General features: G+C 40.5%; 1 protein-coding gene across 2 annotated transcripts in view; it reads left to right on the top strand.

Moving 5' to 3' along the window:
- The first annotated feature begins 594 nt into the window (after positions 1–594).
- The window catches only part of lrp1bb (low density lipoprotein receptor-related protein 1Bb), a 412,476-nt gene continuing 397,885 nt past the window's right edge, over positions 595–15,185 (top strand). For both annotated transcript variants that reach the window (XM_037539357.1, XM_037539356.1), the window contains exon 1: positions 595–887. In XM_037539357.1, coding sequence (XP_037395254.1) covers positions 794–887 — 94 coding nt within the window. In that variant the 5' untranslated portion in view covers positions 595–793. The remainder of the gene's footprint in view (positions 888–15,185) is intronic.

Raw genomic sequence — 15,185 nt, 5'->3', positions numbered from 1 at the left:
TAAAAGTGTCAATCCGGTTAACTGGCAGTAGTTTCATTTAGTGTTTTAACATTAATTAGCGGCGTATACTCGTTAACGAATTGGCCTCCATCGCTCGTTTAACCCTGCGGCCGTGCATCTTTTTTTGACGTCCTTGAATAGACTAATCATAGCTGAGGATCTCATGGCCTTTTTAGCGTATATGTATCGTTTAAGACGTCTGCTCTCATTATTCGCACGTTAGCCTAAAAGAGCTCAACTCAGATGGCTGACTGTGTGGATTACGTATTCAAAGTCAAGCCACTCTCGCTGCTGCGGTGCCGTCGCCTTGTTTTCGCCTGTATTCCGTCAGACGCTGCTCTCCTGCGCTGGGATTGGCCAGTAGGATCCCGCCAAATGCTCTCCAATTGGCTAATTAGGGGAGCGGAGCCGTCTAGAACGGCGGGACCGCGCGTGAGTTTGAACCGTCAGCCAATAGTAGCGCAGGAGGGCGGGACTCGTCGGAAAACGGGTGGGGAAAAAACAACGCGGCGTCGACCGCAGTCTCTCCGCTCTTCACCCCCCCATCTCTCTCTCTCTCTCTCTCTCTCTCTCTCTCTCTCTCACACGCACAGACTCTCACTCTCTCCGGCTGCCTCACACTGTCGCCTGCGCTCTCTCTCTCTCGTGTGAACGCCTAGCGTCTGAATGCGAGCAGTGAAGAAGGGTTTGGTCCCGCTCTGCACATCCATTTCACTTGTCATCCCTGAACCGCGGGGAGGGCTGAGTCGGACTTCAGTCACACAAGTGCAGGCAGCGGCCCCTTCGCCCAGCCATGAACGAACTGATGCTGCTCGCTCTTGTCATGTTGGGATTGGGGGATGTATTCTCACACGCTGAAAGGCAGAGAAGCGCCGACACAGAGAAAGGTAAGGCTGCGGGGTGTGCGTGGAGTGGGGTGGCGGGGAGGGGAGGTGGGGTGGGGGGGTGTATCGCACTTGTTAGAACTTATTACGTCGTTCGTGTGAAGCTGCCAGGCACGGGTCATCGTTGATAAGCCACTGGACCGTCTCCCCTCAGCTGTTCGGTGCCCTCTCTCCCTTCAGTATCAGTGCGTTATCTGAACGTTTGACCTGGCGCTCCCACGGACTTTCTCAGCGTAGTCTAGATGTTGGATGGCGGTCGCCAGTCTCGCCTTGTTCTGCTGTAAAGCTTCCAGACGAGGTTTTTACACGAAAGCAGCGCACATCGAATTAGGGCCAGCGCGGCTGCCTGAGCTGACAGCAGGTAGGCTTCGAGTCCGGGGAGCCTTAAAATCAAATAGGCTCGAAGGAGGCTGTGGTTTGGACGCGAGTTCAGGAGGCTACGACATGTGTTGACCTAATGAGCGGAATGAATGCCACCCTTATGGAGCTCCTGGCTGAAAGTGTAGTCTGGATGCTGGGAGGGAAATTAGGCTGCATCCTCTGTTGAGCCCACATGATCTTAAGAGTTTGTAAAAACCCCCGGAGCTCCACTGTTTGATGCTTTGTGGGTGCTCACAGTGTTCATCCAGTTAAAAATGCATGAAACTTTCAGCTGAACATAATAGGTTCTGTTCTGTCTAACATACAACCTAATCCTGACCTTAACTTCACGCCGAGCCTAAGCCTTACAGCAATGCTGATATAGTTTGTCAGAATAAAATGGGACCACAAGCCTAAATCAATATATCTCATTCTTTTGATGCTCAATGCAGGTAAGTAGCCTTAATAACGAAGCTAGAGTTCCACAGTTCCTTTGAGTTTATTAATCATCGTGGGTTTATTATCCCCATTAGTGGATGGTAAACCTGTATATGGCCCCCAGGTGTCATCTGAAGACCTCCATGCTTGCAACATGGACAGAATAACATTTTGGGGCAGTTAGAGCTGAATGGGCACAGATTGTTAGCTGATCTCAGGATAACTATATAAGCACTGTATCAGTTCACAAATGAAGTGAAAATTGGGAGCTTGTATTTGCACCTGTATTACATTTGAGTTTTTATGTCTAGACCCGCTTTTATTACACTGTCATGATAAATCATTAGATGGAAAAAAGGCTGAACTAAGTGCTAATGGCCAGTACTCCACCTGATTCTTTTTATTGCTTAATCAGCATGTATTCAGGAGCAAAATGTGCCATTTTCAAAAGCTGCATATTCATGAATGCCTGAAAATGTCAGAAAGCTCTCTTCCGAGATGAGTTGAATGGTTCGCTTGTGACTGTACTCTACCGCTCAGTTAACAGGCTCTGTACATTTCTGAAGGCTTTAAAAGTCCTTTATAAAGCTCCAAATTATCAGGAAGCTGCCTTCTTTTGTCTGTGTGTGAAGCATTATGAAGTCATAATGTGGGCACAGTGACTGTCAATATCATCTTTGTGTCTTCTGGGTTATTTAGAGTGTTTGGCGAGACTGCTCTCTGCCTGATCCATTTAGTGCAGTCACAATCAGTGTTTGCCATCTACCCCAGTGTATCACAGCCAGCAGTTTACCGCTACTGGTCTGGTCTGATGGAAAGATGTTATGAACCCCCAGGTTGCACAACCATAGCTTTATTTTATCAAAACTCCCTTTATCATGCTGTCACGCAAGATATCTATCAGCTACAGCAGACATTTCAAGGTTGTTGGTAACCTATTCTTTTGAAAAAGGTATATAACTTTGGCAAGAAACCAGGGTAAGCACAATCGTTTTGTAATGAAATCAAGGAGATGGCCCCCAGAGCCTAATTAGATGAGATTATATTGAAGCACGCTGCGCTAGCTTATTGTCCAACTGTGATTTGTACCTGGCATTGGAGCCAAGTCAATAATAGACCACCAGTCAAATGTGTAAATGATCCCAGTCGTGTCCAAGGGGACATTAACAAAGGTACTGTGTTTCCTACGTTTGGTGAAACACATATTGACATTTCACATGGTGGTCTTGATGGTGCATCATAGCTGCTCTTATAGACAGCTCTCAAAGCTTATGTTTTCCCTGGAGTGTGAATCTGCAAGCAACGAATTTCAGAAACACTACTGCATCTTTTTGAAATACCAGCCACATTAAGTGAAATACTGCTTTGCACGTAAAAAGAAGAAACTAAGGGGTTAGTCTATCCAGGCTGCCATGCGAGTTGGTATGTAGCATAACACAGAAGAGACGGATCCAACCACCTCTTCAACAGTGAGAGCATAGCAGTTGACGATCCTCGGTGCCTGCAGTACAGAACATGTAGCTGGGGGGCATGTCCTCTTCTGGAAAATCCTCTAAAACTTCTAGAAAACCTCCCTGCGTAGTGACATCCGATCAGCCATACTTTCTTTAATAGAAAGTGAAGTTAGCAAGTCCCCACAGAAAGGGCAAATATCAACTTGCTTGCATAATATTTGCAGAGGCCGGAAAACTGACCCGCTCGTTCGGTTCTCCTTTTATTTTCATAGCTGCTTTGCTTTAAGGTCTGAGACGTCTTGCCTGTAGAAGTACTGCCTTTTTCTACCTGTCATATGGAACCCATTCATAGGCTGTTTCTAGACAGCACACAAAATATATGTGCCTTACTTTAAGGTGTTTCAGACCTGCCAAGTAAATAATGAGCCTCAGGCTTCCTCTGACAATTAGAAAAGGAACAGCTTAGTGACCTGATGATCCTTATCCCTTCAACCCCCCCCAAAAAAAAAAATTAAATACTCGGAATGATGTGTGCTGTGTGTTTGCCGAAAGTGATTTTGAATGATGACATAGTAGAGTACTCGGGTTCAGCTAAGAACAGCACCATTGCCTCAGGAAGCAATTCATCTAACACCTCGGTGGCAGTCTTCATTGTTTTTGTTGGTGTTCTATTGCACGCCTCATTTGGTCCAATTGAAGTTCAGTTTGAGCTGGCCACAGATCCAGCCAAGTCATTATGGGCCCTGACCTTTAATGGATGGACAGATTGGGACTTGAGTTTTGCAGCTGTTCCTGCGAAGCCCACAGAATCTGCCCGCTGAATCTATGGCATCCTGGAACATCAGTATTCGACAGTGACCCGCTTCAGCCATACTCTGTATGACCTAATGGGGGAGGTCCAGTGGTTTTATTGTGTGCCACGGGGTTTTTCATCGTGCCTTAGCAATCACAAGCAGGCGAGGAAATCGATGTGGTGACATTTGGTCAAATGCCCCCAATGCTTACCTTGCCCACATGACAATGGTCAATACTGGAGCAAAGACATTTGAATGCATTTTTCAAAATGAGATTGCCCTCCCTGATAGGTTGTTATCACCTGAAGTTGTATGAAAACCTATTAATTGGATTTGGATGACTTTGCACAGTTTGCGTACGCTGTGATTTCATCAGCTTGGAAGCTTGGCATGCAGCATGGAGGCCTGATATCGGAAAGTGACCCTGATGAATTAGTCTCGGGCATGGGGGAGGAGACCTGCGTTGGACTACACAATCTGTTTTGCTTCTTCACTTATGGATGAATAATTCATAAAGCATTGGATTTAAGACTGATTTGTCCAGTTCTGCATAAATAGTGCGATTAGGGAATCTATAGATCTTGGACATTTCTTTGCTGTGAAGGAGCACAGTTCTCTGGATAAGAAAATGTCCACTGAAGAGCATGTGTTTAGGTTTTTTCCATTCATCAATGCCCAGTAATTGTCTCCAGTCCACAGTAAGATAAGCTGTTAGTTAAAGTTATAATCGGCTTCCTTTACATTGTATGTTTGGTGGTTTATGATGAATGAACCAATTAAAGCGGTCCAAAATTACTTGGAAATAAATGCATTAAATTACAATTAAATTTAATTAGGTTATTTTTCCATCTGCTGACAAGTTACCATTGTGGAGATGAGGTTTATTCCAGCAGCAACAAAATATTACAAAATTCTGTAATGAACAGGAATCAAAAGCCAATTACAGATGTGAAGCACTTTGAAAGTCAATGATAAAGCTGTGGCAGAAAGTGTGCAGAAGAGTTTGACAGCTTGAGCATGTTGTAGAATATTGTAGCACGTTGAAAATGAGTGCGAGCCATCACACAACATTTATGTGCGTATATGTGACTGCGCTGAACATTACCTTGCATCTTTTTTTTGCATAATCTTTTCTGTTTAATTGACTCACAGGAAAGCATTGCTTGAGAATGCACGAGACTGTTATATTTGCTATAAATAGCCTGCTTTGGGGTACATCAAATATCAAAAAAATCATAAAGATTAACAAGCTACTCAGGAAGGAGGTGCAAAAGTGTTACTTTGTCCAAAAGCCATTGTACTTGCTGAATTTATGAGCACATTTAAAGTTCTTTGTTGACTCTGCTCCAACACCAGTCTGGCAGATATAATGGTTTATTCATAATCAAGCAATGGATTCAAAATGCTTGACACCTTTGGTCAAGCTGCGATGCTTTTGTACACAAATATGAGAATATCTCTGTTATGTCTTTAATTAAAATAATTGCAAAACAACCAAGTAAAATAATTAAGATAGTGATGATAATAGAACATTACGTCCTTAACTGGCTCTGTGTGTTTACATCACATGATATACGAGTTACAGATGCAGAGTCTAAGCTTTATTATAATATCTGCATATGAATGATTTGCCCTCCTGCATTTGCATAATGCCAGAATCCGGTGGGTTGCTGAAACCTTATATCCGATGTGTTCTTGAGAAGGCACTGCTAAATCCTGAAGTAAGCCTGCATAAATGAGCATAACATTTGAGCTGATAATTCATTGCCTACAAATCATTTTAATGAACAATTTAATTGTTTTTATTTGTTCATTGTAAGCAACTTTTTAGATGCAAGCTGTCTGGTTAGCTGTTGATTCTTAGTAGGTCCCAAATGACTACAGATGCAGCTTAAGTTTAAATAAACAAGCACTGTTCACTACTGTCCTCTAAACATGTTATAACGCTAGTGAAAAGTCTGAACCTTTGTTGCTTCCAGAAGGACTGTGATGTCTCATTCAATGTTTTCTGCTTTCTTCGGTTCTCATGCATGACCCTCAGTGTGAAGCATACAACCAATTCATGCTCTGTTTTGAATGTAATTGTGGAAGGCAATTATGTAATACTTGTGATGGGCCCAAGTTGCATACATATTAGGCTATGTTATGTGTATCATCCTCTATCATATTAGATTAGTCATACTATTGTAAAAAGGAAAAGCTGAACAATAATAAGAAAAAAAGTTCATTTTAAACAAATGTTGGACATTCTGAGATTGTGTGGTCAGGACAAACATGAATCTGGAGCCAAGTTACGGCACACTTAAACATTCATGACCAAGTCAACATACTAAATAACAGCATACATTGCAAACTATGCTCAGTGCCCAAGAGTTTAAGGTGTGCTCTCAACACATGCTTTTGTTTTCTTCACTTTTTTGCATGGTCTTAATTTTTCTGAACAGTCGTTTTGCACCGAGGCTCTCGTTGCCTCAAGGCAGTGGAGTACAGGAGGGTTTTGCACTGACCCACCCCCATCTGGTGTGATTGTAGCACTACTGACTGGAGGTGCTGAAATTGGCAAGTGAGCTAAACTGTGAACAATGTTGAGATGAAAAAGCAGCTTAATTTGCTGAAAAAGAGTGAAGATAATGATGGTATTAGTGCTAACGGCTCTGGTTGTTTTCACGAGTGACAACAAGCCTGCGCAATGCATTAGGCACAGATAACTGGTTGCGTGGTTAGTAGGGGTGTAATAATGCAAAAATGTCATGATGTGTTGAGATTGTTGCACTGTGGCACAATTGCGAAATTTAAAAAGCCAGCATTTGCTTTTATTTTGATTGAAATCTAATTGCCAAACAAGATCACAGTGCCAGGTGAAAGCAAAATGAACATGTTTTTGTAGCATAAAATGTATCTGTATTTGATTCACAGTGCATAGACAATCACCCCTAGTGGTCAGATGATTGTCACTGTATGTCGTACTATTAAAAGCTGAACACAGTAGTTAGGGTTATGGGGAGGTAGTCAAGCAGCTCATAGGTGATTCAGTCTTCATAATGCAGATTAACAGTGTTTGACATGAATTACTTACTGAACTGGGGCAAGAATATGTCAAGGGCTACACAGATTGTTCTAAATCACCCTTTCCATTTTTTCATTATTTTTAATGTCATTGTCATTCTTAAAGTGTTGGGAGTAATATGGCATGTTTATATATATATATATATATATATATATATATATATATATATATATATATATATAATGTTAAATTATCCTTCAGTTGGCTCCAATACCAGTGTCTGACACTGAATTGGGAAGTTAATGATCATACATTTTTTAAATTCTCTGTAGCTTCTTTCCTTTAACCAAGTGTCGCTAAAATATCTTTTATTTTGTTTCCTTTAAGATTAGATTTTTGGTACTGCAGTATGGTTAGTGCTTAGAATAATGAAATTGATTTATAATATTATATAATAATACCACTTTTTCTTTTGAAAGTGATACTAATACCGAGTCCTGCAGTATCTGTTTCTTTCTCTAAAAACTATCAAGCTTTAAAATGAGCTTTTTTGAAATGAAGCACTTCATTTACAGCTGCAATATGTACATTTTGGGGATTTGGAGACCTGTACTGTGGAAATGTGTAATTGGACACAGTATGCGTAAGAATACTTTATAACGTGGGTTGTGCTTCAGACCCCTTCCCTGAGCAGATGAATCTGATGATTGTGAGGTGTATCCTACCCAGGGTGTATCCTGTCTTCTGCCCAATGACTGCTGGGATAGGCATCTTCGTCAGCATCATAGGAGCGATGAAAGTACTACATCTGGAAGCGTCTCAAATCGGAATTGAAAATATCAGATTCACTGCGCTTTTTGCTGTTCAAACAGCCACACAGATACACATCTGTGTCACATTTGAGGAAAAAGACCGGATTTGGGCCACTTTTACCTGCTGTGTAAACGTAGCCGAAGAGATCTCAGTCACAACGTGGTGTGGATGATGTAGATGAACTACATCACAGTAAATCACAGTTTCAGATGAGGTCTCAGTTTGCAATAATAACGTTAATGAGGACATGGTTCCTGAGTGCTGGAATTGTATGTGCAAATAATGGCTTGAAAACCTGACAGATTGTTTTTGATGGGGCTGTTTTATTGTTTTCTTCCCCGGCACAAAAAACCTTACTGTAAATATTACTCATGCGGAAATTAGATTTTCAGATTGGAAGCTCATTGTTTTATTTAGTTTTTATGTTTTAAATTGTTCTTTCAAAACAGTATGAAGCACCCAGCAAATGACATGAGCTGCAGTTAACTGCCAGGTCTTTACAGGCACATTATACAGGCACAAAATGGAATGAACAAAAAACATAATACTTAATAAAAGGACATCACTGTCTAATGTTTATCCGTCAGTACTAAAAATCACTGTTATTGTGTGTCACTATTACCATTACGTTGGTATTGATGGAATGTTGCCTACGAAGTGTGCGCAGGATATTTTTGGTTCTTTCACTTGTGTGCTCGTGGCCAGTGCATATGACAGAACACAGTTAGACTGAGAGCTTAGCCTGTAGTCAGCTTAGTTGTGGAGAGAGGCTGCGTTTCCCGTACAGCACTACACCATGCCTGCTGTTGTGGCACTGAACCGGAGCCGCCGAGCCAGATTAAAAGGGAACTGTCCCAGCTGCCACCTGGCATACAGCGAGGGCTGAGGGCCTGATGCTGGAATGTTCTAGGAAACTCACACAGCAGAGTAATTCATCCTCACATCCACAATCAGAAGAAAAGGCCTGGGGCTTTAAAAGAGCCTTGCTCTTCTCTCTCTTTTTTTTAAAATGGTACCTTTTGAAGAAATTAATTACCCAATGCAATTAATTACAGCTTTGAGAATGCAATCTCATTCATCCTCATTCAATCTCTTTTTTGATAGATACACTGACTGATTTACATGCATTTCACATTCCTATTGGCTTTGGAGATGGCGCACGTCAGTAACACGCAGTCTAGCTCTGCAGGGTGCTGAGGGACTGGGGTGGGGAGGCGTTGTTAGAGTTGGCGTGTTGGGCAGAGATCCGAATTATTGTCTTAGTGCTGATCTTTTTAGATACAGTGATGTTGTTGCAAATATCCAGCCTCTCTGACTCCAGATTGGAGGCTGGTTGTTTGATGCAGTCAGTATGAATATATGCTGAAACCCATCACTGTGAGAGAAAACATACTGTGTCAGATCCATGGCCATTTAATCACTGTATGGAAGACAAAGCCTACCTGTGTTACAAGAAGCTGAGCCTGCTTTTTAGAGTCCTTATATATATTCTCGCAAAAGATGTCAGATTTTAAAGTAATGCAACATTACAATAAACACAATTGTGTTTTCCTCCAGGAAAATTGTTGGAGAATGTAACACATGGAGATTAGAAACAGTTCTTCGATGAATCATGAGGCACATTAAAAATAACCTCTGTCCCTTTTCACAGATAGGATGTTTAATATATTTAGTTGACATCTAACAACCGAAGGACTCTGGATAGACCCATGTGAAAAATTTTTGAAGAGATTTACAGGTTTTGTGTAATTGTGAAGAGCCATGTAACTATGCAAGGAACATTCACATATGCTGTAAAAATGAAACAATACTCAAGGTGCCCATTGGGGTTCCTCAGCAAGCCACAGTGTCAGAACTCCTTAGGGAGCCCGCAGGAACCCTTCTGAAAAGGGCATTTCTTTGAGGAGCTGAGGATAATTTACAGATATCCAGCATGGTCTGAAACCTCTTTGGATGCTTCAAGGAAACATTTTTAAACTTTTAGGTTCTTCAGAGAACTTCATTCTGGGGTTGGAGGCCTTTTACTATTATTGCAATTATTATTAAGCACAACACTGCAATTAAGATTAAGTTACCCTTATTAGTCCCACAGCGGGGAAAATTCACCTCTGCAGTGAAACACCACATACACACTAGTGAATGCACACACACTAGGGGGCAGTGAGCACACAGTGCCCGGGGAGTTAGCTGCCTTGCTCAAGGGGACTTTAGTCACATAATGTTAGCTCAGGGGATCGAAGCGGTAACCTTCCGGTCACAAGGCTGGCTCCCTGACCTCCAGCCCACGACTGCCCTATTGAAACAGTTTAAGCATTGTTTGTTGCTCATGTTCATGCTGCATCTTTCAAAGGCTAATTAAATTAAGTAAATGAATAAAAATGTGGCTGGCACTTTATTTTGAGTGGTCCTGTTTAGATGAACAAACACACTCTCAGTCAAAAACAGGGTTAGGATTAGGTTTTAGGTTGAGGTTAAGGTTAGGGTTAGGATTAGGGCCAGGGTGAGGTTTTGGGTAAGGTAAGGTTTTGTGTAATGAAAGAAACATACTAGCAATACATCTGCTTAGTGTATCAACAGTACATCTACAAGGTATTTACTTTAGTGTATTCAGATGCTGCACTACTGCTACTTCATGGATATGTTGTTGATTTCTGTTAATCTGTTAAGAGTTTATTAATCATCTACAAAAGACCACTCCAAATAAATAGTGTTGCCAAAATATGTGTACAAGAGGATTTAGAAAAATTTTAGATTTTTCTAAAAGTGACTCCTTTTAGGCCTATGAACCCCCCAAAGTGTTTGAGGCCTCACTCAAAAGGAAAGGATTTTTCAGTGAACCCAGGGGTGTTAGTTAGAGGTTCCTGCAAAAGCTTGTAGTCTATCAAGAGTTCCTCCAGTAACCCTATGACATGGGAAGGTTTGTGAGTCACTGAAAACGTATTTTTTCATTTTTCATTTTTTCAAGTACCCTGTTGGATATTTAAGGCACCATTAGTTTATTACAATGTTCTTCGAGCTGTCATGGTTATAAATATCTGTTGCCTTTATTAAAATCCCCTTGAAAAATCCCCCTTTTAAGAGTGTGTAACATATCAAAATATTAATATGTGCCTTCTTCTGTATAAGTAGCTGCTCCAGACATCGCTAATATTACTTATCTGTCCTGTCTGGCTGAAGATCAATATGTCATTATTGCATTATTACTTTCTGTGTTTATGGACATGTTTTTTTTTTTTCTTCATTTTTTCAGTCCCTTTCATCTAAATAAGTTACCTGCACCGATCTGTCACACTTGAGCTCTTTTTCTCTGACTCTTTTTGTTCTAATTAGAGATATGCTTGCTTGTTTTTGTTTCTGCCGTTTCCTTGTCAGAGAAGTGCATTCACCCTCTCTGCCTCTCTGCTGCGCCTCAGTGCTCTGTAAAAGGAATGGAGATAAAGCACTCAGCCGCCCCACCACTGCCTGTCACAGGCTTTCACTGCTCCCTGCAAGATAAAGAACACTCATCGCAGGAGCTATTCAATACTTCCAGAAAGAAACATATTAAAAGCATCATATCTCTACACTTCCAGCAACCATGCTATGTTGGCTAGATATACTGCCTTTTGTTTGAGATGGGTGTGGTTGGTTTCACGTTTACTGTCGTATTTTCTCCAATACTTCAGAAGAAGTTCAGAAGATAGGAAAGGTCAAGTGAGACCTTTATTTTGATTTCATCCTTGTAGGGGATAGAAGACAACCTGGCGAGACAAGAGTGGAACTCTCAGGGCTTTTATGAACCTCTAAAAATTTTCCATGCTGAATTTAAGCTGGTCTTGCGGGACCAAACATGATCTCATAAAACGAATACACATCTGAGGACCTTTTGTGGTGACATACATGGCCCCTCTATAATATGTCCCCAAATTCCCTTACTCCATGCAAGCTAGTGAGCACTGTGGTTAACTAATAGAAATGCCTTTTCCTTGAAGAGGTTCATTTTTACCACATGCTTATTTGGAATTTTGGGAGAACTTCCAGCCATGCAAACTTTTGCATTACATCTATTGGCTAAGGTTAGGTTTGTTGTCCATCAGACAGTGTTGATAAGCACACCATTGATCTTTGTCTACTCTGATCTTTGCCTACATGAACATCTAAACAGCAGGATGCCTGAGCGGGGCTTGAACCACGTGCTCCCATAGGCAGGTTCTGTGTCTTATCCACTCTGCTATACAGCTGCTTGCATAAATACTGAATATGCACAGCTGAGCAACTCAATTCCAAGCATCCTGCCAACATGTAATCCTGTATCACCAGTAAGAACTTTAGACTTGAACAAATCCAGTTTATATTTACTTGGGGCAACAGACTATCAGGGTAATGTTTTTTTCTGAAAAATACTCAATACATTGAAATGTTTGTATTTATTAACAATAGAAATCACTTATGGAGTTCTTTGTCACTGTTATTGTAACAAGCATAATTATGTAGTGTTGAATTCTGGGACAACATTGAAGAACCCTGAAAGGCCCCTATCCTACATTTTACTTGTATTTTATTTTTCCCTGGAGGTTTCATATACCATTTTTGTGGTTTCATGCTTCAAAAATGGTCATAACCATTTCCAACCTTTCTTTATCCATGTAGGAATAAAGAGGCTGTTTTTGCTACTGTGCTTTTAAGCCTGTTATTAGAATAATGAACTCTATTCTGTGCCTCATTCAAAAAGCATTGGGAACTGATACAGTCATTAGAAATTTGTTGTGAATGGGCAGAGCTTAATCTGCTCTAAACAAGTTGCTTCTGACATCACAGTAACAGTGAATTTTAAACAGGCTGTTTTTGCAACATGTTTTTCATATATGGAGCAGGTAGTGAATGATAGGTTTTGAAACTTTTACAGTGTTTACGCGTGACTTTCATCAAGTATATCTAAAAACTCTACAAAGCTGAAATCTGTGGGTATAGTTTTGGAAACTAAGAAAGGAGGGCACTATGAATTTTGATACTATCCATTCTACTAGTGAGTTTTACTATGTGTGTTAGCTAGATAGCTAGCTAGCTAAAGAGCTAGCTTATCATAAGAGCAGCAAAATCAAGTTTTGTGTGTTTTTTTGTTTTTTTTGTTTTTGGGTTTTTTTTTGTTTGTTTGTTTGTTTGTTTTAAGCAAAGCTTCCTGAGTAAATTCATCACAGACACATTGTAAAATGAGATTAATATGTATTAACTTTGGTTAATAGTAATTACAGTAATGCAATCCAAAGGCTCACTAGCTAACATTAAATGAGTATGTAGTTGTGTTTTGATATGGGCAATGTCATTTTAAATGATAAAAAGCACACATATTAAATAGCATGCCAAATAACACAATTAGACTGTAGTGTTTTTATTACATTTAGATTAAAATATTAAATTCACAAGTTGTTCTTCTAAGCTGTTGGCAGTTTGATCATGAGTGAATCCATCTCAAGATGAAAATAGTTTTAAAATGCTTTTTATAGCCATTAAAAATGAACTTTTACATATGAATGGACTACTGTTATTACTTGGGTAATATTTTATGAACAGTACTTTGCCCACCACTTTGATTTTATATATATATATATATATATATATATATATATATATATATATATATACCCCAGAGATGCGGAAGATAATGGATGGATGGATGGATGGATATGTGTATATATATATATATATATATATATATATATATATATATATATATATGTGTGTGTGTGTGTGTGTGTGTGTGTGTGTATATGTCACGATTGGCCCCTCCCAGTCCTGTCCGTGTGCTCGTGTTGTGTTTCAGTCTTCCATGTGCTTCTTTGTTTGGGTTCCTTCCTAGTCTGGCCCCCTTGTTTTCTGACTCCACCCCTGATTGTTCCCACCTGTTTTCCACCTGTGTCTTGTGAACGCTCGTTAGCCCTTGTGTATTTGAGCCCTGTGTTTGCCGGTCTTTGTTTGATGTATGCTTGTTTGCATGTTTGCTGGATGTACTGTTTGATCGTGTTTGATGTGTTGGCTGTATTCCAGACATACAAATTCCTAATTACAGACATACTTTGACATTGAATTCACCAAGATTTTCACCAAGATGCTCAGCTTTCATTTGTTGCTAGTTATCCTATTGTATGGCATGCCTGGGATACACAGCAGATGAAAACTGTGCCAAATAACCCCCCCGCCATAAGGGTTTTGAAGTCAGAGTTGATAGAATGGATTGCCTTCCCAATAATTGGCTTTTCTTCCTTTTCTGCTGGACATTTCTGAACATTTTTAAAACATTTAATCTAACCACCAGCCTGTGCACATCTTCTCAGAACCCATTAATGGAATAACCATGGGAATAGGTGGTAGCCACTAATCCATATAGGCTTATTTTTTCTAATTTTTATCAGTCAGCCCATGTTATTCTTGTATTTCTGTCATCTTACCACAGCTGGACAGTGAGAGTAAACTGCCCTAGTTTGTGATTTCCCCAGCAAATTCTAGCTAACCTTGAAAGTGGGTGGGATGAAAACAGGATTTTGAAACGTTAAAGGGATGTGTCCCCCCTCATTCCCAGTGGAAACCATACCTCTATATTTATGAGAATGCGCCAGCACTGCCTGGATGGGAAAACATAGGCACAGTGCCATCTGATTTGATTGACTTGACCTGTTGATTCTGGTATTTTTGCCCTGAAGTCGTCCTATTTACCGATAATAAGTCAGTCATGTACGGCGGCTGTTGTATTGCCTGCAAATGGAGGGACAGTCAGATCCCAGAGGCTGGGTGCTGGAAAGGTTAATACATCCAACACTTTGTTTCACACCGCGTTTGCCACTGTGCGAGTGCGGCCTTTCTTCATTTAGATTCTTTAGTCCACAGGGACGGTTGTTGTTTTCTATTCCTGCTTGTCATTTCTTATTCTTTTTCCTTAAAGGCAATTAATTTCTTTGAAGCCAAGGAATCAAAGACTTCTGGCATAACAAGTGAGCAGGAGTGAAGGAAACTAGCCGAGGAAACGTTACGGCAGAAACAAATACGGACAGGCTGTGATTGCACCTTTGTGTGTTCTGGTGTTTCTCATGCAGCCTGCATAACTAGCATCTCTCCAGCAGGGGATTAACTATTATCAAGTGAAGGTAACTAATCTGTTGCATAGCTTGGAGCTGACGGCTGGGTTGATTAGTAATTACAGTCTATTGTTGGAGGCAACAGATTGCTCGAGACATAAAGCCTGATGCATCCACTTGTATCCCGCGGCTAGGAAAATTCCGCTTTTTAGGCTTGTAGTGCCACTTGGAATTCAAAGCGGTAATTGACTGTAATGGAGTCATTTTAGATGTTTTAAATTCAAGTTTGATTGTGGGCTGTCAGTCAGGATCTTTTTTTTTTTTTTAAGAAATCAAAGGATGCTTTTTGTAATTGGATTTTACTTTCGGAATTCTGATTCTAAGGT

The sequence above is a fragment of the Pygocentrus nattereri genome, chromosome 6 (assembly GCF_015220715.1).
Source record: "Pygocentrus nattereri isolate fPygNat1 chromosome 6, fPygNat1.pri, whole genome shotgun sequence".
In the NCBI taxonomy this organism is placed as follows: Eukaryota; Metazoa; Chordata; class Actinopteri; order Characiformes; family Serrasalmidae; genus Pygocentrus; species Pygocentrus nattereri.
This window is presented reverse-complemented; position numbering and strand designations above follow the sequence as displayed.